Source organism: Raphanus sativus, chromosome 9 (assembly GCF_000801105.2).
Source record: "Raphanus sativus cultivar WK10039 chromosome 9, ASM80110v3, whole genome shotgun sequence".
Classification (NCBI taxonomy): domain Eukaryota; kingdom Viridiplantae; phylum Streptophyta; class Magnoliopsida; order Brassicales; family Brassicaceae; genus Raphanus; species Raphanus sativus.
In genome coordinates, this window is record NC_079519.1 from 20,851,976 (window position 1) to 20,875,905 (window position 23,930).

Below are 23,930 nucleotides of genomic sequence, written 5' to 3' on the forward strand. Positions count from 1 at the left end.
GAGGCTGCTACTGACATTGAAAAAGAAAACGAGGAGATTCGTGTCCACAAGTTTCTATTTGGTCTCGATGAATCTCGCTTCCGCAACATACGTTCCCAAATAATTGATGAGGAACCTTTACCAGATATCAACAAAGTTTACTCTCGTGTCATCCAAGAAGAACAACATAATAACACTACACGTTCTCTTGAAACATAGACAGAGGCAGTTGGGTTCTCAGTTCAAACAGAGAAACCAAAGAATGATACACGACCAGCTTCTGCCCTAGCAGTTCGAAATCGAGATCCTAACAGAACGTGCACTCATTGTTCTCGGAGCGGACATGATCAAAGTGAATGCTTCCTCCTACATGGCTATCCAGATTGGTGGAATGATAATTCTCGGAACAATACAGGAGGAGCATCTTATGGGTCTAATCAAAGGGGTCGTGGTGGACGTTCTTCCAACTCTAGTGGTCGTGGACGTGGACGATCAAATACAACACGAGCAGCTTCCAGCAATGCAACTTCAAACTCACCTCTTGACAATGATCAAATCGCTCAACTGATTCAACTACTTCAGTCCTCACGTTCGAATATCTCTACGGAGAGATTGTCTGGTAAATCAAACTTTTCTGATGTCATAATTGACACAGGGGCTTCCCACCATATGACAGGAAACTTATCTCTCCTCACCAATATTGTTGATATACTTCCGTCATCAGTAAAGTTTCCTGATGGTCGCTATTCGCGAGCAGTAAAGAAAGGCACTTTGGTCCTAAGTCGAGATTATTATCTCACGGATGTTTTATACGTCCCCGACTTTAATTGCACTCTCATCTCTGTCTCTTGCTTATTAAAACAGACTGGATGTATTGCCATATTCACTGATACTCTTTGTGTATTGCAGGACCGTTTTACGAAGACCCTGATTGGAACGGGTGAAGAACGTGAGGGGGTTTATTACTTTACGGGCGTCTCTGCTGCACGAGTTCATAAGACTACTAATGCTTCGACATCTGAGTTATGGCATCGCCGGCTTGGACACCCTTCTTACCGTGTTTTGTCGTTTTTACCGATTTTAGATAATTTGAAATTTGATTCCGAACAACCATGTGAGATTTGTTTTCGAGCGAAACAGACTCGTTGTGTTTTCCCTGATAGTTCTAATAAAGCATCAGCATTATTTTCTTTGATTCATTGCGATGTTTGGGGTCCTTACCGCACACCTTCATCATGTGGTGCCAAATATTTTTTAACGATTGTTGACGACTACTCCAGAGCCGTTTGGACCTATCTAATGCTGGAAAAATCAGAAATATCAAAACTTCTTCTTGAGTTCTTTGCGTTATGTGAACGGCAGTTTGGGAAGAAGGTTAAGAAAATTAGAACAGATAATGGCTCAGAATTCATGGTACTATCTTCTTACTTCTGGAAACAAGGAGTGGAACATCAGACTTCTTGTGTGGACACACCACAACAAAATGGCCGGGTTGAACGAAAGCATAGACACCTTCTCAATGTCGCCAGAGCTTGTCTCTTCCAAGCTAAGTTACCATCTACATTCTGGGGAGAGAGTATACTTGCAGCAGCTCACCTTATTAACTATACCTCGACTCAGATTCTTCAAGGTCGTACTCCATATGAGTTGTTATTTGGAAAGAAACCAAACTATGATCAGTTACACATGTTTGGATGCCTGTGTTACGCTCATAAAAAGTCCCGAGACAAAGACAAATTTGGAGATATGAGCCGTAAATGTATCTTCGTTGGCTACCCGTACGGAAAGAAGGCGTGGCAGGTTTATGATCTTGAGACCGAGGAATTTTTTTATAGTCGTGACGTTGTATTCTCTGAATCGACGTTTCCTGGGGTTGGTGCCGATGACTATGTTCAACCACCTTTGCATTATAATGACGTGGTTGTGGATGACTGGATTGTGCCGATCCTTGACTCAAGGGGGAGTAACAATCCACTTCCTGTAGTGACACCTCCGACTACAGTACCTACTACTACAGCTCCTGCTGCTACTGAACCATCTACTGAAGAAAACCCAACTACCTCATCCTCTGCTCCTGTGCCACAATCAAGTTCTGAAACGCAAGTAGACAATACACAAACTTCTTCTCTACCAGCAGTACCTGAGATTCTTGGTCGTGGTCAGCGACTGAAAACACCATACGTTCTACTGAAAAACTATGTTACACACTCTGCTTGCTGTGATAATAAACCCTCTCATGGTCTCTCCTTGCCTGATCAAGGTCTTCTACAAACAGTCTCAGGTAATACTCCGTATCCCATATCAAGCTACGTTTCTGACCATTTATTTTCAGAAAAACACAGAGCTTTCATGGCGTCTATCATAAACGATGAGGTCCCTCGCTCCTAAAAAGAAGCAGCGAAACATAAAATCTGGCGGGATGCAATATCAAAAGAAGTCGATGCTTTTGAACTCACTCACACATGGGATGTTACTGATCTCCCACCAGGACGCAAGGCTCTTGGCAACGGATGGCTCTTCTCTTACAAATACAATGCGGATGGAACGATTGAACGACCAAAAGCTCGGTTGGTTGTACGTGGCAACAATCAAACTGAAGGGGAGGATTTTAATGAAACCTTTGCTCCTGTGGCTAAGTTATCTACAGTTCGATTTATACTTAAAATCGCATCAGCAAAGGGTTGGCTCGTTCATCAAATGGATGTACATAACGCGTTTCTTCACGGGGATCTTGAGGAAGAAATTTATATGAAGCTACCACAAGGATACACATGCTCGGATCCTAATAAGGTTTGTCGCCTGAAGAAATCATTATATGGTCTGCGTCAAGCTCCTCGTTGCTGGTATGCTAAGCTCGAAACAGCCCTTACCAAATTTGGGTTTACTCATGACGATACGGACCACTCTTTGTTCTCTAAAGTACGAGGATCTATTTGCCTACATATTCTTATTTATGTGGATGACTTTGTTATTGCCTGTAATGATGCTAAGGCCCTCCAAGAATTCAAGAATTATCTACAAAGTTGCTTCAGGATGAAGGATCTTGGCAAGTTGAAATACTTCCTCGGACTGGAGGTGACTCGTAATACTTCTGGTTTCTATATTTCACAGCGAAAATATGCTCTTGACATCGTCGCTGAAGCTGGTCTCCTTGCTGCAAAACCCTCTCCGGTGCCTATGGAGTTGAACCATAAACTTGCTGTTGTTGAAGGTTCTCTTGCAAATGCTCGTCAATATTGCAGGCTTGTAGGGCGCTTGATTTACCTCACTAATACTCGACCTGATATAGCTTATGCAGTTTATATACTATCACGGTTTATGCAGAAACCTCTTCTTCCCCATTGGGATGCCGCAATACGTGTGGTGCGTTACTTAACGGGGTGTCCAGGTCAGGGTATCTTCTTAGATTCGAAACCAAGTCTTCAGATCAGTGCTTACTGCGATTCAGACTGGTCCTCTTGTCCTACTTCTAGACGATCTATTAGTGGTTACATTGTGTTTCTTGGTGCCTCGCCAATCATATGGAGAACAAAGAAACAGGATATTGTTAGTCTCTCCTCTGCAGAAGCAGAGTATCGTTCGATGTCTGTCACTTTAAAAAAACTTAAGCACGTTAAAGACCTCTTACAGACGTTTGGCATTTCCCATCCCACTCCGATGAAGCTCTTTTGTGACAGTAAGTCGGCTTTACATATTGCCGCAAATCCGGTGTTTCACGAGCGCACTAAACACATTGAGCGTGATTGTCATCATGTTCGGGATGCAGTTAAAGCCAAACTCATTACCACAGAGCATGTGTACTCGAAGAACCAGCTGGCTGATGTTCTAACAAAAGCTCTCTCGCGACCTCTCTTTGAAGATTTACTGTCCAAGTTGGGTGTTCGAAATCTCACACTTCCAACTTGAGGGGAAGTAATGAGATAACTACTATGTTTTATACGATAATTCCTACTTACCATAAGTTTAGGAGATATTTTCTATGTCCTTATCTGTTTAGGACTTTACTCTTATGTATAAATAGAGAGCTCGTACATGAGAATCAATAACACAAATTATTACTTCTATTATCATTCCATTACAATAATAGTGATTAGATAGTATACGAATTTGTCAGTCAATATAGTATAGTACTTTGAATGAAACTGCATTCTCTTTTGTCGACTCTATAATGCACCATTCTACATGGTATAGTCCTTTGCTTGAAGTAGTATAACATATGTCCTGATTTAGATTTCCATATTGCACCTGTCAAAGTTTCTAGTAAAGTCCTTTGTCAAGTGATTTCTTTTTCCTTGCAATTTTTCTTCATGTTTGTCATGGAATAATTAGGCATCCCAAAAAGATTGTTTAAAACTGGATTCGAGCCTTTGGGTAAAAAAATGAGTAAATAACTATTTCAATCTACGGTGGTGGATCGAGCTGATCAAGACTGCTTTAGAGTACGATTGATTGGCGGTCATTGATATGAATGTTGGTTTATGTTATATGATAACAAAGACACGCATCATTTAGATGGGCTTTTATAGGAGATTGACGTGAAACATTGTATGCTAACCATTTTCTCATTTTCTGTGCTTCGTACTTGGATCAAACTTATAGAACATTATATGCAAGCCGTTTTCTAGATGATTGATTCATATGTGAATATTTTTAAGCTAGAAGGAAAACTTTTCTTTTAAGATTCAAACTGAACCTTGCAGAAAAAAATATTACATTATGTTACTTTTGGCATTACAGCGTACATAGTCCAAATAAATTAATATGAAATTCTATTAAATAAAATGCACACTTTTTTTTTTTCATTTTCACTGAACGTCTTTTGGACGGATAAACCAAAAATAAGTGATATAAATATTAGTTGATGTAACAACTAAATTGTGTATGTATGAATATTTATTTGATATATGTGAGATTCATACCATTAAGGTGCTATTATTTTCTGAAATATACAGAGATAAAATATGGTAATAGATTAAAAAGAGAGTCATTGATGTGCACGGAAAATCTCTGCCATTCATCAGATAAATTTTACATTTACTAGGTCCGTGTCCGCTTTAAAGGTGGATAATGTGGTGATGTATTTTTCTTTTTAAGTTTATATAGATATACAATATCATTTGATAAATTTGCCCTAAAGAACTTACAAAGTTTGAACTTGGGAAGTAGGTAGTGATCTTGTTATCCTTTTATTAATGTTTTTTTTTATGATTTCCTTTGGCCAAAAGCTATATTTACAACGCATCTCTCATGTAAGTCCAATATCTTGACAAAATTTTAGGGGTAAATAATTTTGAATATTCGAAAGGAGAGTGAAAAATAAATTATATATATTGATCTGAAGGGTTTGTAATTTTATTTAGAGAAGCAAAAAAAATCATAAGAACGCATGCCGGCAGTATAACTTTAAAAATAAAATTTGGTATGAAACTAACATTAAGAAATCTAAAAAACCTTCAAATTAATACTAAACCTAGCGATTAAGTATTTTTTTAAAGTTAAAAATAATACGCACGAAGGTATGTCCGCTTGTGTCGAGTGTAGAAGATCGTAATCCTTGTCGCAACAAGAATCTAGAAATCTAGAAACATCAATGGAGGCATTTAACCGAATTCGATACTCATTCTTCGTGATGTCATCTTGTTTATGCAGAGCTTCTTTGATAGACTGACCTTATCTCATCAAATTTTCACATTTCATTACTGCAGTGTTGTGAAAGCTGTTAATACTTCCAACATGTTCTGAAAGTTTTTTAAACTTATGTCAGCTAGAGAAACCATCAATGGTCCACACATCATTTCTGCCTCCTTTTTCAGCATTATCCCGGAACAAATAACAATTTAGACAAAAAACTGCATCTTTCTTCACACTATATATTCTAACCAGTTCGAATACCGATCAAACCAAGCAGAATTAAATCGTCTCAATACACCTCCGACCATTGATTGTTTGAAAATATGACCACGAGATTGACAAGGACCTCTAGTCAAATATTTTTGGATTACCTCGTTTCTTTGATTCGTATGATATTCTGATATTCTTTTTCGGTTGGCAGGATCCCATGGTAGATCATCTAAATCAGCTAAATCATTTTGAGATGACGATGGAGTCGATGGCGCCTTTTTTTTCAAATTATTCAAAAACTTCTCCATAACTATGTCTGCAACAAAAAATAACAATTCTGTTTAAATATATATAACAGAAGAAAAAACAAATAAGATAATCTCAAAACACGTTAAAAATTCAGCAAATTATGTATGAAGAGTATTGTGTCAAAACTCAAATGAATATTCAAAGCTTTAGAAAAACATAAGCATAATCTCCATGGAGAAGAGAAAGACTGTTGCTCTTGACCAAAAAAGAGAAAGATTCTTACCAAAAATAATCAGGAACTAGATAGATCACTAAACATATTAAATTATAAATAGAAATATAAACTTACAAGTTATAAACAGTTGGAAATTGAGAGAAAAACTTCGTCTGATTTTTGGTACGCTGATAGAGAAGATGACGAAAACATTTGGATGCGAGTCCGAGACGTTTCCAATTCCGTTTAAAGGTTTGTTGTGCTTTGTGTTTGATGTAATTATTTACTTAAACCTGTTTTCTTTTTTTTTTCTTTTGGCTGGATAAGTTAAAGTCTTTTCTAATTTTCAATACCAAAAAATGTTGATTATTTATGCTGGACAATTTAATGGACTTTTAATATTTTATTCATAGAAAATGGTTGGGCTTTCGTTAATGGGGTGTCACATGTCAAATTTAAGGGGGTTCAGATTTATAAAAACACATAAGCATACATTAAATTTTTTTAATTAATGGTGTGTCAAGTGACACCCTATTGCACCATGTACATGCCTCTGCCCATATGGAATACTTTGTAGACATAAAAGGAAAATTTATGATGGTTAGAGTTAGGCGAGTACTTGATTTCAGACCTCTGGAAACAGACTTACTTTTCATATGCTTATTTGAAAAAAAATACGTGTAAGCTTATTCCTTATCTTTATTCTCTGCATCAGCAATGTAAAAAAATATATGAGGTTTGATGTTAATGAGAGGACAAGGGAGAAATCTGAGACAAATTACTTGAGAAATGCCTACTACAATTTTAATGTTTATTCTGATATTCTTTCGTAAGGCACTACATGTAACCGTGTCTGTGTCTAATATATTGTAATGATTTATATTAAAATAAAATAAATTTAAAATAGCAAAATGAATATATGGAAGATACATTGTATGTGAACATAAATATTTTGAGCTACTTATGCGTTTTTGTTTCTCGTGTTGATTGACAACCAAACGGAATTACTGTATAATTCAAGGATATTTTCCACTAAATTAGTTATGATTTTACTTGTTTGAATAAACATTTCATGTAGACGATGATGCTTAGAAGCAGTGATCGTGGTAGCCCAAATAAATAAAAACTTAATTACTTAGGCCAATCCTATAAACTATTAACGTGAGCTTTTGAAGTAGTAAACTGTAAATAAGTAATGATTAAACTTCAGAACGAATATCATCGTTCCTAGAACAAAACACTCCACCAAATGGAAAGGTGGAAAGTTAGAGTCATCTAATACCAGTAAAACAATACCTTGGTCTGGATCTATCTTAATTTTTATAATTATTTAAAAGAAATGAAATATAAAAGAAAGAATAATGAGTACGCGAATACGACTATAAACAATGATGTCCTGACTGTGTAAATTAAGTTGTTAGCTTGGTATTACACACTCTTGTTAATTTCTTTTTTATCAGCTTTGCAGATTCTTTGCCTCCCAACCAGGTGAGGTACTGAATGATCAATCAGTTTTCGTAGCAGCACCAGCTTGGCTTCTGCATCATGCACTCAACAGAGAGCTAGAACCCTGTATCCAATTAGCCAGTGGAAACTCATTAGTTACATTATGCATATATATAAAACCCGATGAGAGGATAACTGGGGATACTGACATATTCATGATTGCTAAGAAGTTAATGGAAGTAGGTCAAACTAACTTCTAGCGAATTAAAACTAATCGTTCACAGAAATGTTCAAAAACATGACATAAGGAATTGATTCCTGCAAATGAGAAAAACGACAACTCAAGAATGTTCTGAAAGCTATTTGACACACTGCAAATTATTTAAGATCCAAACCTATTAAAAACTTATGGAGCAGATAGAGATTTTAATTCACACATGATCGGCACAACTTATATGAATAGGATTTCTATGGAACCGAGATAGAGTCTCTAAACCAAAGTAAGCCAATCCTGCACAGAGAGAGTGGGATATATCCCTCTAAGAACTTGTCACTTACCTAAAACCCAATAGACATGTACAATTCTATATCAGAAATCAGTTTTCTCAACTAAAAAAGCTACTCTATGATAATATTTCAAGAGGAAAACAAATCTGAAGCATACACATGACTCTATAGCACAATTCTACTCTGGCTAAGAGCCTAAGAAAGATACATTAAGTCAAACAAATTGTACTCATTCACCCGAACATATCTAATTTATTGTCGGAGGAGCTATCGTGCAGCGGTAGCAGCCACATTTGGTTTCCCTATCGGGGAGTTCTCCTATACGAAGTTCTGAACCATCTTCACAAAACAAACAAAAACTGGCTCGAACTCCGTCACATCGAGGAATGGTTTCTCGGAGATTGAACAACTAAACACATTAGTAAACAGCCAATGATGAAATAGGCGCTTGAGGCGAGATTGAGCACTGGTTGCATGTTGACTCCGGCTGGATCTTCATCCTGACAGTGACGATGACAAAGATCTAACTTCTCTTTCTCTTCACCAATCATGATCCAATAAAGTTTATAGTTCAAAGTAGCTTAGACGCACAACTTAAAAATGAAAACAAACTCACAATCGTTTCATATAGTTAGAGCATCTCCAATGTAAAACTCCATTTTTTCCCTTCAAAACTGAGTAAAAGTGAACATGGAGTAAAAATGCTCCAACCCTAATCCATCCTTCACTCCATAACGGAGTCATGAACAAACAAAAAATAAGGGGGGCTTATTGTATCGAGGGTTTGAGAAAATTTTGGGAATTTAAGACTTAATGGAATTTGGATGAAATTTGAAGATTTTGATAGGGATTTGAAGATTTTGGTGGATATTTAGATGGGTGATTTTGGTAGGGTTTTTTTAACCGCATGATTATCTTTTAAGTTAATATTTTCCTCGAAAAATGGTTTCACCCAGTTTACCACGAAACATTCGCTTTGTGTTGTCTACAATATTAGAAAACAAATCTCAGCCACGTTATTATTACGCCTACCAAGGATGGTAGGAAGTGATACGGCAGTTTCAGGATTAATATTGTTGGTTTTGGTCAAATTCCAGTCTAGATATGGGTTTCAATAAACCAATCATGTTGGATGATCAAAGTGGAGGTGATGTCACAACCATCATATCTGTCATCTCCAGTTCTGTCTCTTGTTATTTTTCAAGGACTTGTGATAGCTATAGAGATTAACAAAGTGATTGAGAAGATTAGTGAAACTCCACTTCAATCTGGTTATTTCAGTTATTAACTCCAAGTTACAGAGAGTTTGACAACGTATCTAAAGCTCCTACAGTTAATTCAGGGCTGGAGTTATGTTTGGAAAGTTTTGTGAGCATCATTAGGTATATACAGACTCTTGGATTGCTTAGCAAAAGAGATGGACTTCTAAAATAAATTTCTACATATTCTGCATGGGGACAGAGTGAACAAGGAAACTTATACCTGCAGTTAAGAACACTTATGCAAAGAAGTGCTTCAGTTGGTGCACAACTTAAATGTGTAACTTCTGCATTGTGGTCAGTTATGCTCATCTATACAAAACCGCATACAGATGTGTCTCTCAAGCTAGTAGCAGATACGAAAGACAAAGGATTGTGTAATGTGCTAAACATGAGATGACACAACCTGAGACTCTTGTGAGGCATAGCTGGAAATATGACCGACAAAACTCTTGCTGCTTTTCTTCTTCGTTTCTCGTCTATGTTCAGATCGTGATTGCTTTCCCTTTTTCTCTGGCTAAATCCTTTGATAGCTCCTAATCACTTGTAGTGGAGAGGAGTATCTGCTCTTAATTAGCTTCTTGTTTCCCTAACCAGATAGCAGGAGGAGCATGTGCTGTAAATCCTTCAACAGCTTCTTGCTCTCCTCGTATAGCCACCATGTCATATTTCCCTAACCAGATAGCAGGAGGAGCATCTGCTGTGAATTCGCTTAGATCAAGTAGCTTGATCTATATGGTCTGCAATTCGTTTTTGATAACTCCTTTAATTCTTCTTCCTTATGTGGTCACTCTGTTATTCCTGGGATAAAACCACAACCACAAGTCCAGTTGTCTAACCTTAACACCACCATCATTTTTAACCACGCACAAATAAATCGATACCCTAGAAAAGAAGCAAGGAATTACATTGAGAAAACACGATTTCTGCAGTAACTGGGTTTTGTTCGAAAGTTTTGAGGAAAAGAAAAACTTTTCGGATCAACTTTTCAAATACCATCTTGAGGGATGGAATTTATGCTCGTCAAATTATAACTACAAATCCTTTCCAAATAATTTCTGAGATTTTTGTTAAATGAAATCCTAATTTTCCAATAAGGGAGGATTTGATGGAATTTGTATAAATGTTAAGTTCAATAAGCAAGGATTTAAGATAACTTTTACAAATACTAGATCCAATAAGGTGAGATTTGAAAAAAAATAAAAATCCTACCAAATCATCAGTCCAATAAGACCCCCTAAATTACTCCATTTATAGAATAAGGGGGGTTATTGGTTTTAGAATTCTGAAAGAATTCTAAAATTTTAAGAATCTATTGTTATTAGTTTATGGACTTTTAAAATCTTTCCAAAATCCATTGTTATTGGTTTTAAGACTTTTAAATTCTATTCAAATTTTTTATTATTCAAAAAGTTTAGTTATTGTTGATTTTGTTATTCTATTAAATTCTCTTGTTATTGGAAGGTAAATTCTTTATGTTTTTACTCATAAGGCTAGATTTTGAAAATACCATGTATACACATAAGATTTTAAAATCTGTGTAATAACAAAAACATAAACGTATGGCATATTCATCAGTCTCTGTAACTCATTATATATTTTTCTTGTTTGACTAATGATATACGACATTGTCGGTGAACTTTCGTTTGATAAAACAACCATTTGGTACAATAATGGTGAAGATACCAAAATCATATAACAGTCATCTGGGAAGAAAACAAACAAAAAGTCATAAGAAAAAAAAAGAATAGAAACATACCAAACGTAACACAAATAAACGACCAAGATGTATATGTCTACATCGACACATAAAACCATAATATCAATAAAAATGAGCTGTTTCACCATCACCCTTGACTTCCATTTTGTACTGCATCTGTCCACATATTGGAAGCTATCATGTTTCTCCAGTTATTAGCAAATTCTCGTTGTTGAGATTCAAGAGTACATACATCTTCAGTGCCTATTTCTCCATTTTCTTCTTCTTCTTCTTCTTCTTCTTCTTCATTGTTTTCATTGATCACTTCTTCTGAAAAAATATCTGATCGACACTCTTTACGTAGAAAGTTATGCAATCCAGCACATGCCAAAACTAACTCTGCCTGTGTCTTGAAAGCGAAAGGAGGTGCAGATTTAAAAATTAGAAAACGAGATTTGAAGATACCAAATATTCTTTCAATCACATTTCTTAAAGACGCATGCCGCAAATTGAATAACTCGTTCTGGTTGCTGGGATCACGACCTTCACCCCTAAAGTCTTGTAGATGATACCGAATACTTCTAAATGGAGCTAGGAATTTCCGACGGTTGGCAAACCCACAATCAGCTAGATAAAATTTTCCTAGAGAATTTAAACATCAGAAAATCAGTTATATAAACACAGAATATTCTCATAATATGAAATTAAAAATAGCACCCATACCTTCTGGAACTTCTAGTCTGCAAGTGCTTCTTGTTAGAGCATCACTTAATATTTTTGAATCATGAGCTGAACCTTCCCACCCACTAAGAACATACATGAATTCTAGATCAAAATTGCAGGTCGCAAGAACATTTTGTGACACAAATCCTTTACGATTACGATAGCTTGGCACATCACATTTTGGCACCGTTGCAAATATATGTGTGCCATCTATTGCTCCGATGCAATCCTGATAAAAATTAAAGATGTCAAACAAAACACATATTTTTTTTAATAATAATACTTTAGACAAAATCAGAACTATGTACCTTGAAGTAAGGATAAAACTTTGTGCTTTCTCTTATCTTTGCACATGTTGTCACACCGGGCTTTGCCATCAGGTCTGGCGCTAAAGTATTCAGTGATTTTAGAACCTTATGAAAGTTCTCACTAGTGGCAAATACTGATCTCTTGAACGTGTCTATTGTGTAACAATATTTTGAACTCTGACCAATAGTTAGGAGAAATGTAGCCACCATCTCTTCAACGCATATATTCCGGGTATCTCGCAGACATGTTTTCACCCTTAGAAGATCACATAGCTTGAGAAATGAGCTTGGATACATACGATATAAAGATCGAAAATGTTCCGGTTCTTCCTTCAATGCTTTTTGAATGTATTCATAACCAATGTTCGTGATTTGCTTACGAAGGGGATGTTCTATGCGATTCACAGGTGTCGTAGAGACTCTTGCTATGTTGTCTAGCATTAGTAGCATAATATCCAAATCTGTTTCGTCATCTTCCATATTGGTTGATTCTTCTTCTGTGATCACTTCCATGACAACACACCTACATATATATAATAATATTATTAGAGTAGTGCTCTAAACATAAAGACGTAACATAACATAAGGACTTACGAAGTAGGACATGCAACTACAAATCATGACTTCACACAAACAAAAGGCTGTTAAAAATGATTAAAAACTACGCACACTAAAATGAGTAACCAACAATAGAGAGAAATGATATAATCCAATTCCAGTTTATTATAAATCAAGCAAATTCAAAACAAAGTCTCAAAAATCATTAAAAACAAATAAATATAAAATTAAAACAAAGACCACTTGTAGCTGAAGCAGTGATCAGTTCTAGCCAATATTGGTTTGGATCCAACCAAAGCGTTCTTCTACCGACATATCTGTAAAAACATCTTTCATGCCCAGAGAATAGATAAGAGTCACAGCTTTAAACTTGGTATGCTGGTCCAAGTTAGTTATCTCTTGCATTGCATCCCAAACACTGTTTTTCTTTTTCTCAGCTTCTTTCTGCTCAGCCTCCTTTTGTTGTCTCTCTTCTCTTTGTTGGATGATACTAAGGATCTTATTGCTCACAGTGACCATGGAATCATTGTTATCATTCTTCAGCTCCTCCAAATTGTAGCATGCTTCAGTTCTAGCTCTCTTTCTTGGGATCAACTTTTCTGCATGACCTTTCAGATTTTGTTTTAAAACAGGAGACACATCAATAACATCATCACTGTTTTCACAAAACATCAAGGTTTCTTTCACTTGATTATCACCAACAAGATTAGTACGAGCATCAGTAGTATCACTTAATCCAAGTGACTTGCCACCATTTGCAGTTGTTCCATCAAATATAATCTTCAAGTCCTCAAATTGTTCATGCGAGTCATAGCGCATAAATTGGTGGTTTGGATGTGCCTGAAAATTTTCGTAAACATATATAAGAAATACAATTATGAATGTTTATAATATATAAACTATATAAAACAGAAAAAATACCTTCAAATATCCTTGCCACACTTCTTCAGAAGCTGTAAACCTTTTTGTCTCATAATCCCATCCAAATCCAGAGCTGTTACGTTGAAGATCAACATAACTTTGGTACAGGGTCTTCAAATACTTGATCCTGCTCTGGTAATGCTTATAGAGTTTCTCACATCCAACTCTTTCATTAAGGACTGGTAGTATTTTGTTTTCTACCGTTGCCTTGTTTATTAGACCACTAGCATCACGCCATCCACGTTTAATTCCCTCCACAAGTAATTCAACCAGTACTTTTGTTTCTTCCAAGTTCCACTGATTATATTTAGTTTTTTCTCTGTCTCCCATTGTAGTCTTATTCAAGAGCTAATTATAGTTAGTGTAAATGATGAACATAATCGTATGAAAAAAACTAAAATCAAACGGAAAACTAGAAGTCATAAGCAAACAAAAATATCAAATGGTAGCAGTCACAAGTAATAGTCCCAATCGTATAAAGCAAAAACAAACAAAATTCAAATGATGAAAATATAAAAAGAAGTCAAGCAGAAGCATGAAGCAACACGTAGAATAATAATCTAATGGTATATGGTCAACAATGGTAGCTAGAAAACAATCTTATGCAACTGAATATATAAAAAGACTATAAAATAATGGTAAGAAGAAGTGGAGTACCTGTATGTAGGTCGAAGAGAAAATCTGTGTCTCAATGTAGTTAGATGATCTCATATATATGGACGAGAAGTACTGTCTCTCATCGAGATTTCTTTTGGAAAATTCCTAGAGTAAATTTTGTTTATTACCATAAAAAGATAAACTTTTTGAAAAAAAATATTCTTCAAATCCATAATTCTCAATAACAATCTATGGAAATCAATGCAAAATATTTGACAGAAATTTAGAGAATATTTGTTGAATCAATTCAACTTTCAAAAATCTGTCAACTTTTAAAATCAATAGACTCTTTCCAAATTCTAGTTTCAATAACCCCCCCTAAAATAATTTAAACCAATTATGTAAATATTTAGTATTGTTAGTTAATTAGCTATTGGGAAATGTTGTTTCTAAAAAAAATTAGTACTGTCCTACACTTAGTATATATATCTACATATTAATAATCTTTGGCATGAATGTACCAAATGTTTTTAGCCTATCATATCTGGTAACTGAAAGTCCAAAGTAAAGAACATCTGCGACCAAAAAAAATATGCAGGTCATCTCTTTATCCCGTTATCTACTATATACTTATAATTTATATTTTGCAACCTATTTACTACTATATATAATTGTAATTATTCAATACATTCACCATGTGTAAGCAGTGCCGGTCCTGAGATATTCGTGATCCAATACGAAATACAAAACTGAAGCCCTAGATAATATATAAAAACAATCTATCGATAAAAAACTCAAATCTATCATTAAAAAATTACAATATTCTCAAAACTAAAAATATGATCAGTTTTTAAATATAGATTTTCTTGCATTTTTTTCTGAAAAATCATCCATCAAACTTTCGTAATCAAAATTCTTGATCATATCCTTTTCAATCGACAACATAGCCAAACCATTTCATCTTTCTTGTGACATAGTTGACCGTAAGTAAGACTTTATCAACTTGAGCTTCGAGAAGTTTTTTTTCGGCTGAGGCAACTAAAATCAAGATTGTAAACATTACTAAGTAGACAATCCATATAATTATTCTAAATCGGTTATTTTCTTTTTTTTTTGTTATCTTCATAATATTTTTTTGGCCTTTAAATTTACTCTTGTTTAATAACACAAAATATTTCCCACCACCTTCCTTATTTATCGACAATATACCATACACATAACAAATTTATATATTTATTAAGTAATATCAATAAAAAAACTAGACCTTAAAATTTGTCAAAAATAATAGGCCCCATATGAATGTATTGAATGTTTGCTCTCAAACCCGGGCCTGTGTGTAAGGCGTAAGTCTTAATCTAGTAGTATAGTACTTTAAAATGAAATTGCATCATTATCTTCTGTCGACACTATAATGCGCCATCCTACATAGTATAGTCACATGCTTGAAATAGTATGGACATATGTCCTGATTCAGATTGTATATCACTTGTAAAAGTTCTTTTTTTTTGCCAAAAACTCACTTGTAAAAGTTTGTAGTAATGTAATATAAACTACATATTATACGACTTTTTAGTTAATATATATGAATCAAAGAAGTTAAAGATCATTCTATGCTTTTAGTAATATAATATGAAATTGGAATAACATGTTAACCTATTAAGCTCGTGAATTCTTATTTAATTCAGTGGTTTAAGTATAGTTCATTAATTTTTATACACCAAAAGAACTGAATTTTAAATTTCAAAAAGGCTAAATGTAAACTTAATCGAATAAAAAACTTACAAGAAATTTTAACATGATTGCAAAGAGTACCGTCAAACATAGATCTAAAAATGTAGATTTCAAAGGACGGCTTAAAATTGTGCAGTTATACGTGAATTCTTATAAGGTAAATAAAATTATCTATGATATAATTGTTTGTGTAATACTTCCTCTAAGTTACTAATAAGACATGGCCAATTGTAAAGATTTAATTGCAATGATCCAAGATTCTAGCACATGGCCGAACTTCTCCACTGAGCTGAAGGAGTTGATGAAGTTGAAAGAAAGATTCACAGAGTTCACATTGACTTATGTTCCTCGGTCTCAAAATGTATCATCTAATTCATTAGCTAAGATAGCAAGATCTTTCCATAGGAAGTTGTATTACATTGGTTGTTCTGTTCCGGTCTGGTTTCCTAGATCATCTCAAGTTTGAGTAATTAATAGAATAGCCGTTTGATGAAAAAAAAAGTTTCTAATAACACAATTAACCAATGTTAAAATTATTAAAACTCTAAATAGTTAAATTTTTGGTATTACTTCAAAAATTATGAGCATGTCACAAAATATCATCTATGCGTTCTTATCTTCGATGTTCAAAACACAAAACATCACAAGATTTTTTCTTACATCTATATTATTAAAGTTGAAGTACACATTGAGATTGTTTGGAAACTTGAATCTATACTATTAAAGCAGGATCCTATTGTGCTTTTTACCTAAACCTACTCTTTCTTTAACTAAAATTGCATATTTCATTAAGGGCAATCAAATAATATTAATAACAAATCTATATTGGGTCATTTTTTTGGATCCAGCCCACTGCCCATATCAGATTTCTCTTGGGCCATTTGGGCCGATTAAAAAATCAGATCCGATTCTTTTTTTTTTTTTGCAAGTTCAAATAATTTATTTTCAACCATTCTTAATATTTTGTGTAGTGAACAAAAATTAATCACTTAATTATTATATTTTTTTCTTTTTAATATAATTTAAGCATTCATAAAAAATTTGAATTTTTTCATTGGAATTTTTTCATTGAAAAATATAAATCTTTATTAAAAGTTTATAATTTTTTATTTAAAAAATTAACCACATAATAAAATTAATTTATCAGAGTTATACCAACTAAATTCATTAAAAGATAAAATTTAATTTTCTAAACATAAATACTCATTAGACCTGGACGTTTGTGTACTCATTCGGGTACGGATCGGTTCTTTCGAGTATCGGGTTTTCGGGTTTTGAAATTAAACCCCATTCGTGTATTATAAAATTTTGGATTGGGTTCGAATCGGGTCTTTCCGGATCCGGGTGAGTTCGGTTCTCATGCATAAGAACCAGAAAAATAACCAAATAATCGAAGTATCTAAAACGGGTTCGGTTATTTGTACTCAAAGTAACCAAAGTATCCGATTCGGTTCAAATTCAAAAGTAACCAAAAATATCCATTCTATACAGTTTTTTTGGGTAAACTTTTATCCAAACTATCATATTTTATCCAAAAATATTCAAAAGTACCGAAAATAACTACTATAGTTAACTTATAATATTAATTTAAAATATTAAAATAATTATAAATATAATTATAACATATATTTTTAGATATATATTCACATTTCGGATATCTTCGGGTACTCATTCAGTTCTCGGTTCGGGTCGGGTTCGGGATCGGTTCTTCGTATATAGCAATTTAGAACTCATTCGGATATTTACCCCGGGTCTGATCGGTTCGGAACCCTGATTTTCGGATCGGTTTTGGGTTGGTTCTTCGGGTCCGGATATTATGCTCAGGTCTATACTCATTTAAAATGAAACACGATAAAGAAAGATAAAAAGTTTAAGTCTTTTATAAAAAAAAAACAAATATATGAAAATATGACATTTACTAAATATTTGTCAATTTTAAAAAAAAAGGAAAATAAACCCGCTTTGAAAGCGCGGATCAAAATCTAGTAGTATTCTTAATGAAATATGTTTGAAAACATGGATAATAATAGAAATTAATACTTGCCCTATTTTAAGTGATTTTTTTAGAGATTTCCATTCTATTTCTAACCAATTCTCATCACTTCATATAATATCTTTACTAAATAAATTCACATCATTTATTATAGAACTACAAAATTAAACTTAATTGTTTTCAATATTTTTTATTTTATTTTTTACATTCATTTTCTCACTTTTATAACTATTTCATTAATAACTTTTTATTTTGACAGCATTTTACATATTAACTATAGTAATTTAACATATTTAAATGAAATTATTTGATTTGTGACAGAAATTCAAAATGGTTAACAATTTTGTTTGTTTATATAATCAGTTAAACATAGACATTCAGGTACCTTTTCAGCTACGGATTATTTCTTTCAAGTATCAAGTTTTTTGAGTTTTGAAACTAGGTTTCATTTAGGTATTATAAATCTTCATGTAGGATTTCAAATCGGGTTTTACCAAATCAAGATGAATTCAATTTTGATATATAGAAACCTACAAATATCCAAAAAACTAATGTATTTGAGGCCGGTTCAGATATGTCTACCAAAAGTAATAATATTAATCGATTCAGTTTAGGTATTTTGAATTCATACCAAACCTAACCAAAAATAACTAAAAATAACCATATTACCTTATTTTGATTCAGGTTCGGTTCTAATGTATAAAAACCTAAACATATTTAAATAATTATTCGATTAATTATATTATGAAAAATATAAATTATATAATACAAATAATGAAAAAAAAAATTTATAGAAAAATAAAAATTAATATCCGCACGGATGTGCGGGTCAATCTCTAGTTTTATTTACTATATATTATGTGCTATATATATAATCAGTCAAGACAATAAAAATGAAAGTTTTAATGGTATCTAAAATAGCTGAGTTTTGGTTACAGAAAAAAATAGAAAAAGAAAATATATAAAATATTTTTCAAAAAAAAATTAATTTGATTTTATTTGTAATAATATATTTTAATCTGAGAAAAATATATGTTAATCGATATGCTATTTAACTGCTTAACTAAATTGCATCCTCTCGTTAACAAGTATCTTCCAATTTGGGGGATTTTAATGTAGGAGTAGATCTTCTTCGATAAAACAGAAAGTATTTCTTATGTTTGAAGGTTTACGGTTTCTTGCCTTCAGATCATGAGTTTTTCCTACCTCGCCTAAAAAACTTCTAGATAAAGAAGGATGAAGGATCTATCTTCCCATATCCAAAATAAAATCTAACATAAATCTCTGCAAGGACTACATAACTCTCTATTTTACAATAACCTTTTCTTCTTCTTAGATTAAGGAGTAACAACTAAAACTAGTGTCTATACACTGATATATTGTACTCATTGTCTTAATATCAATAAAGCATGACTTTTCATCTTTTTGATTATCTTGCTTCTTTTTCTGTGAAATCACAAAGAATCTGACATTATTTTATCCTAGAAGTTTGGCCTTAGAAGGAAAGATGTGGGAACCGAAATTCGCACCGTCAATATTTCGTATAAATAAGGAAACTAGGAAAACCCTAATTTCCCAGAAAGTCCCGGATTTCTGAGAAACCACACGTCAAGTAATCAGAATACGATAACAATGGAAAAATAAAATATAAATCGTAGAAAGAGAGCAAGAAGAATTTTATTCCGAATCTGCGTATGAGCGTTACAATAGCAAGGTAACGTGCTTCGGCTACGAGAGCTGTCGGCGAAATCCCTAGTTCTAATACCCGAAAGTGGCTAAACCTAATTGATTCGCTGCTCGAAAACAAAAACGGAAAGTTGCCTAAATTGCTCTAAGTGCTAAGTTTCTCTGGAACGTGATGCCTCTATGCCTCTCGCCTTGAACTCCTTATATACTCCCTCTAAGGTCGGTTTACGCTTCCCCCTTTTGCCCTTAAGCCGTCATAGTCGAAAAAATGGGAATATTTCATTTTTTCCGAGTTTCATGATTATCTGCGGAAAGTTTCCATTTTTTTCCGCGGAAACTGATGCTTATCCTCCAAGCATAAACCGTCATAAGGTTTATGGGTTTTTAAGAAATCGTAAGTGGGCCTCGAATCAAGTTTAGGACCCCTTTGGGCCGTATTTTTGATTTGAGACGCTTTTACGATTTCTCCGATAAGGTTAAGTTTCCGCGATTTTATCGTAAACCAAACGGACGATTCCATTTGATCGAGAGATCAAGAAACGGATAGTCGTGAGTTGCGGAGAACGGCTATACAGATAGTCGAGAATGCATAGATTTACGTCGTATCGTCGTTTCGGAAGGCTTCAAACGTTTCGGAGAATGATCGATGTACGAACGCTCGATCGCTATAGCGACCGAACTTTGTCCGTAGCTCGGTCGCTATAGCGACCGAGCGTGGTTTCATGATCCGTTCGCTATAGCAACCGAGCTATCGTTCGTGATCCGATTGCCATCGCGATCGGGTTTATGCCGTGGTCTGAGGTCCGTTATCCAAGTGTTTGAACCTATCGCAAAGCTACGGTTCTCTTAGGATGCTTGTTTGCGGAGGTTTGGTCCTTTGATAACAAAGTTCTGTTTGACTTTAAGAAATCGTTTCTTTTCTTAAATCGTTGATTTCTCAAGTCGTTGATTAAGAAATCGTTGATTTCTTAAGTCGTTGATTAAGAAATCATCGTTTTTAAGAAATCATTGATTTCTTAAATCGTTGATTAGGAAATCGTCGTTTTAAAGAATCGTTGTCTTAAAACAAGATTTTAAGAAATCTGCCTTGGAACTTCAAAGAGGCCGTTCTCTCAAACCGTAAGGACCCAGAAAACGATCAAGATATCAAATTGAAGCCCTCGCCAAGACGGGTCTGGTGAGCTCGGTCTCTATAGCGATCGAGCTCCATAGACCGAGCTCGGTCTATGGAGCTATAGCGATCGAGCTCCATAGACCGAGCTTTGTATGACCCCTTGGTTGTTCCGCGATTGCCAAACCACATCCTCGTGGTTTAACGATCTTTTGTTATCTCCGATGATCGTGTTTAAACGAGAACTTTGTTTAGTCGCGGAACCTTTTGCAAGGAGACGATTTTTAAGAAATCGTAGATTTAAGAAATCGTAGATTTAAGAAATCGTTAATTTTAAGAAATCGTTGATTTTCTTAAATCGTTGATTTAAGAAATCGTTGTTTTTAAAACAAGATTCTCCCGCAAGTTTTTTCGTATAAGTTTTCCTTGAAAACGTAGAAATTCTTAAGACGTATATTTTTATTGAATGTTTTGATACTAACTTTGTTGTCAACACGAACCATTGGAGCTTGTTTCGACGCTGCGGACAAATCTATTCAAGAATTTTATCGTAAAAATTAGTTTAAGCAATTTTTACGAGAATTATCTTTTTCGAGAAATATTTTCGAAAGTTAATTTCGTTGGGACCGTTTTTGACCCCAACAAAGAAGATAACCAAGACTACATAATAATGACCAGACACAAGGAGAATTTGGTCCAAAAGAATATTCAACTCCATTGAATGCAAATGCTGCAGATGTTAGTTGCCCATCGGGATGGAATCTCAGAGGTGTTATTAGGTAGGAGGCAGAAGAAGCATTACATATGCACCTCATTACTCTCCTATTTCTGGTTATTTCAGCAGCTGAAACGAATATTTATACTCCATTTATGAATGTGAATTGTTTAGTTTCTCGGCTTCTAAAATGGGGGTGGTTTTGCGAAACAGAGAACCCCCCAACATCAAGGGACATCTAATATGTGGTTCAAAGGTACTATTCCAAAACAATGATGTACTATGTGGGTTGAACACTTGGACATGCTTCCTACAAGATATCAGCTACTTATATGGGGCATCACTGACAACTCATAAAAGAAAACGAATAATTTATTCTTCCATGCGAAGTAAGTGAGCATACATTGGGAAATGGTTCTTAAAATACTAAATCCAACTCCAGCTATTTTGTCACTTGGATAGCATTCAGATTGGCTTTCCATAAAAGATGTGAATGTTCCAAGAGTTCTCAAGCCGAATAGCCTCCCAAGCAATTTATATATGGGATTTGGGCGGAGCGGAACAAGAGACTACACAAGAGGACATCAACTCATCCATCCACTGTCTTAAAGAGTATTGATCATACTGTCAGATACACCATACTGGGCAACACTAAGACAAAAAAAATTCACTTGATGCAAGTGCGGCTTATGAATAACTCACCAATAACTATCAAAGCTATATGTTATGGTCTAACCTGGTTTTCATTTTTTGCCAAAGTTTTACTAGTGCGAAATCTACCTTTGAAACATTTACAAACAAATGAAATTCACAACATTTTTGCAGAAAAAATATCCCATCTTTTCCAGCAACGTTTTTGTCCATGTATACAAAACATTCCGTTACACATGAGATTCAAAGCCCAACCCCAATCATCCTGGATATTGATGTCCTCCTAATTTATAAGTTATAACATAAGAAGAAAAGAAATTTTGAAAACACTCCCATGATAAAACATTTTGTACGTATTTGCTGGGATTTATATATCAGATGTGAAAGTTATATAAGCCGTGTTGTAAACTTGTGATATGAATACGAGTCAAAGACTGAATAAAGGTGCAATGGGCTCATGAACTCATGATGGTGATGATCGTGACATCATTGACAATGTGACACAATAAGACAAAGATGAATGCGCAAATCAATTTTCTCTCTCTTAATTTTATGTCAATAAAGGATCAGATTCTTTTCTTTATAGAATGATATAATTAATTCTAAAACAAGTTGGTACTCTTCACATCCTTACAAACCCCTATAAATAGCCACACTTTCTCTTCATTTTTCTTCATCTCTCTCTCTCAGAAACACTCAATAGTCCTTATAACATTGTGTTTTATCTTTTGAAAAAGAATGGCTTCAAAGAACTCAGCCTGTCTCGCTCTTTTCTTCGCTCTAAACATCCTCTTTTTCACGTTGACTGCTGCAACTGATTGTGGCTGCAGCCCAAGTCCCAAACCCAAGCCGGGCCCAAGTCCTAAGCCTAAGCCGCAACCAAGTCCCAGGCCCCCCAAGCATGTCCCAAGTCCGTTTGTTCCAAGTCCGTCGGTCCCAAGTCCAAACCCTAGGCCTGTAACACCTCCGAGCACCCCTGGCTCATCAGGAAATTGCCCAATAGATGTCCTTAAACTTGGTGTATGCGGAAATGTTCTAAGCGGCCTACTAAACATAAATTTGGGTCAGCCATCAGCACAACCATGCTGCTCGCTTGTTCAAGGTTTGGCTGACCTCGAGGCTGCAGTTTGTCTCTGCACAGCTCTTAAGGTTAACGTTCTTGGAATCAACCTTAATGTTCCTATATCTCTCAGCGTTCTTCTCAACAAGTGTAACAAGAAGGTTCCGTCCGGTTTCGAATGCACTTGACTTAGCTATGCATACGACGTGCACACAGTTTCCTCTTCAAAATATATTTATGGTTTGAATAAAAACATGCAAGCTAGAGGTCAATATTTTAATTTTAATTTTGTTTTAAGTGATATAATAAATGCGTGAGAGTTTCATACTTTTCTTTGTTGTAAGTTTTCCCTGTCGTTGGTGCTTGTATGTTTATGTAGCTATCTATACCTATTTTCGGTCTGTTTAATGAAATAGATTTTGTAACAAACGTCTTAGTTTCAAATACTTGCATTTGGATTATTGGTACAGTCTTCAGATTGACATAATATCACTATGATATAAACGAAACGGTTACATGTCTAGTTTCTAAACACAATACGTAAATGTAATTTTTAAAACGATGACTCTTTCTCTGAAATTGTGGTGTAGTTGTACATTATATTATGTTCAGCTGAGAATGAGCATGTCGGTTGCTCAAAAGTCCGATCAGTAAGTCTTATGTATGTGGTCAATTTCTTCTA

General features: G+C 34.6%; 3 protein-coding genes across 4 annotated transcripts; 1 reads left to right on the plus strand and 2 right to left on the minus strand.

Annotated features, from left to right (window-relative positions):
* Positions 1 to 11,249: 11,249 nt before the first annotated feature.
* On the minus strand, positions 11,250 to 12,294 carry LOC108824838 (uncharacterized). 2 transcript variants are annotated; one of them, XM_018598217.2, is made up of 3 exons: positions 12,226 to 12,294; positions 11,918 to 12,146; positions 11,250 to 11,494 (listed from the first exon to the last, which is right to left on the minus strand). In XM_018598217.2, exons 1-3 carry the CDS (start codon positions 12,292 to 12,294, stop codon positions 11,343 to 11,345), a joined length of 450 nt encoding a protein of 149 aa, XP_018453719.1. In that variant the 3' UTR covers positions 11,250 to 11,342. The 2 variants fall into 2 exon arrangements, 1 of the variants encoding a protein (XP_018453719.1); XR_008938741.1 differs by lacking the exons at positions 11,250 to 11,494; positions 12,226 to 12,294 and adding an exon at positions 11,698 to 11,836 and having other exon boundaries at positions 11,918 to 12,023.
* A 756-nt stretch (positions 12,295 to 13,050) lies between these two features.
* On the minus strand, positions 13,051 to 14,102 carry LOC108824839 (uncharacterized protein At2g29880-like). The gene is made up of 2 exons (XM_018598218.2): positions 13,705 to 14,102; positions 13,051 to 13,623 (listed from the first exon to the last, which is right to left on the minus strand). Exons 1-2 carry the CDS (start codon positions 14,032 to 14,034, stop codon positions 13,051 to 13,053), a joined length of 903 nt encoding a protein of 300 aa, XP_018453720.1. The 5' UTR covers positions 14,035 to 14,102.
* An 8,748-nt stretch (positions 14,103 to 22,850) lies between these two features.
* Positions 22,851 to 23,709, plus strand: LOC108830265 (lipid transfer protein EARLI 1). The gene has a single exon (XM_018603867.2). The coding sequence runs from the start codon at positions 22,927 to 22,929 to the stop codon at positions 23,434 to 23,436; it is 510 nt and encodes a 169-aa protein (XP_018459369.2). The 5' UTR covers positions 22,851 to 22,926; the 3' UTR covers positions 23,437 to 23,709.
* The last annotated feature ends 221 nt before the right edge of the window (positions 23,710 to 23,930 follow it).

Excerpts from the sequence above, each read along its gene's own strand:
- LOC108824838 (XM_018598217.2), bottom strand. The coding sequence starts at position 12,294 with ATGGCAAAGCCCGGTGTGACAACATGTGCAAAGATAAGAGAAAGCACA. Across the intron at positions 12,147-12,225 it reads AGTTTTATCCTTACTTCAAG|GATTGCATCGGAGCAATAGA; the intron begins GTACATAGTTCT and ends AATTTTTATCAG. Across the intron at positions 11,495-11,917 it reads CAGACTAGAAGTTCCAGAAG|AAGAAGAAGAAGAAGAAGAA; the intron begins GTATGGGTGCTA and ends ACAATGAAGAAG.
- LOC108824839 (XM_018598218.2), bottom strand. The coding sequence starts at position 14,034 with ATGGGAGACAGAGAAAAAACTAAATATAATCAGTGGAACTTGGAAGAA. Across the intron at positions 13,624-13,704 it reads TGTGGCAAGGATATTTGAAG|GCACATCCAAACCACCAATT; the intron begins GTATTTTTTCTG and ends GAAAATTTTCAG.
- LOC108830265 (XM_018603867.2), top strand. The coding sequence starts at position 22,927 with ATGGCTTCAAAGAACTCAGCCTGTCTCGCTCTTTTCTTCGCTCTAAAC.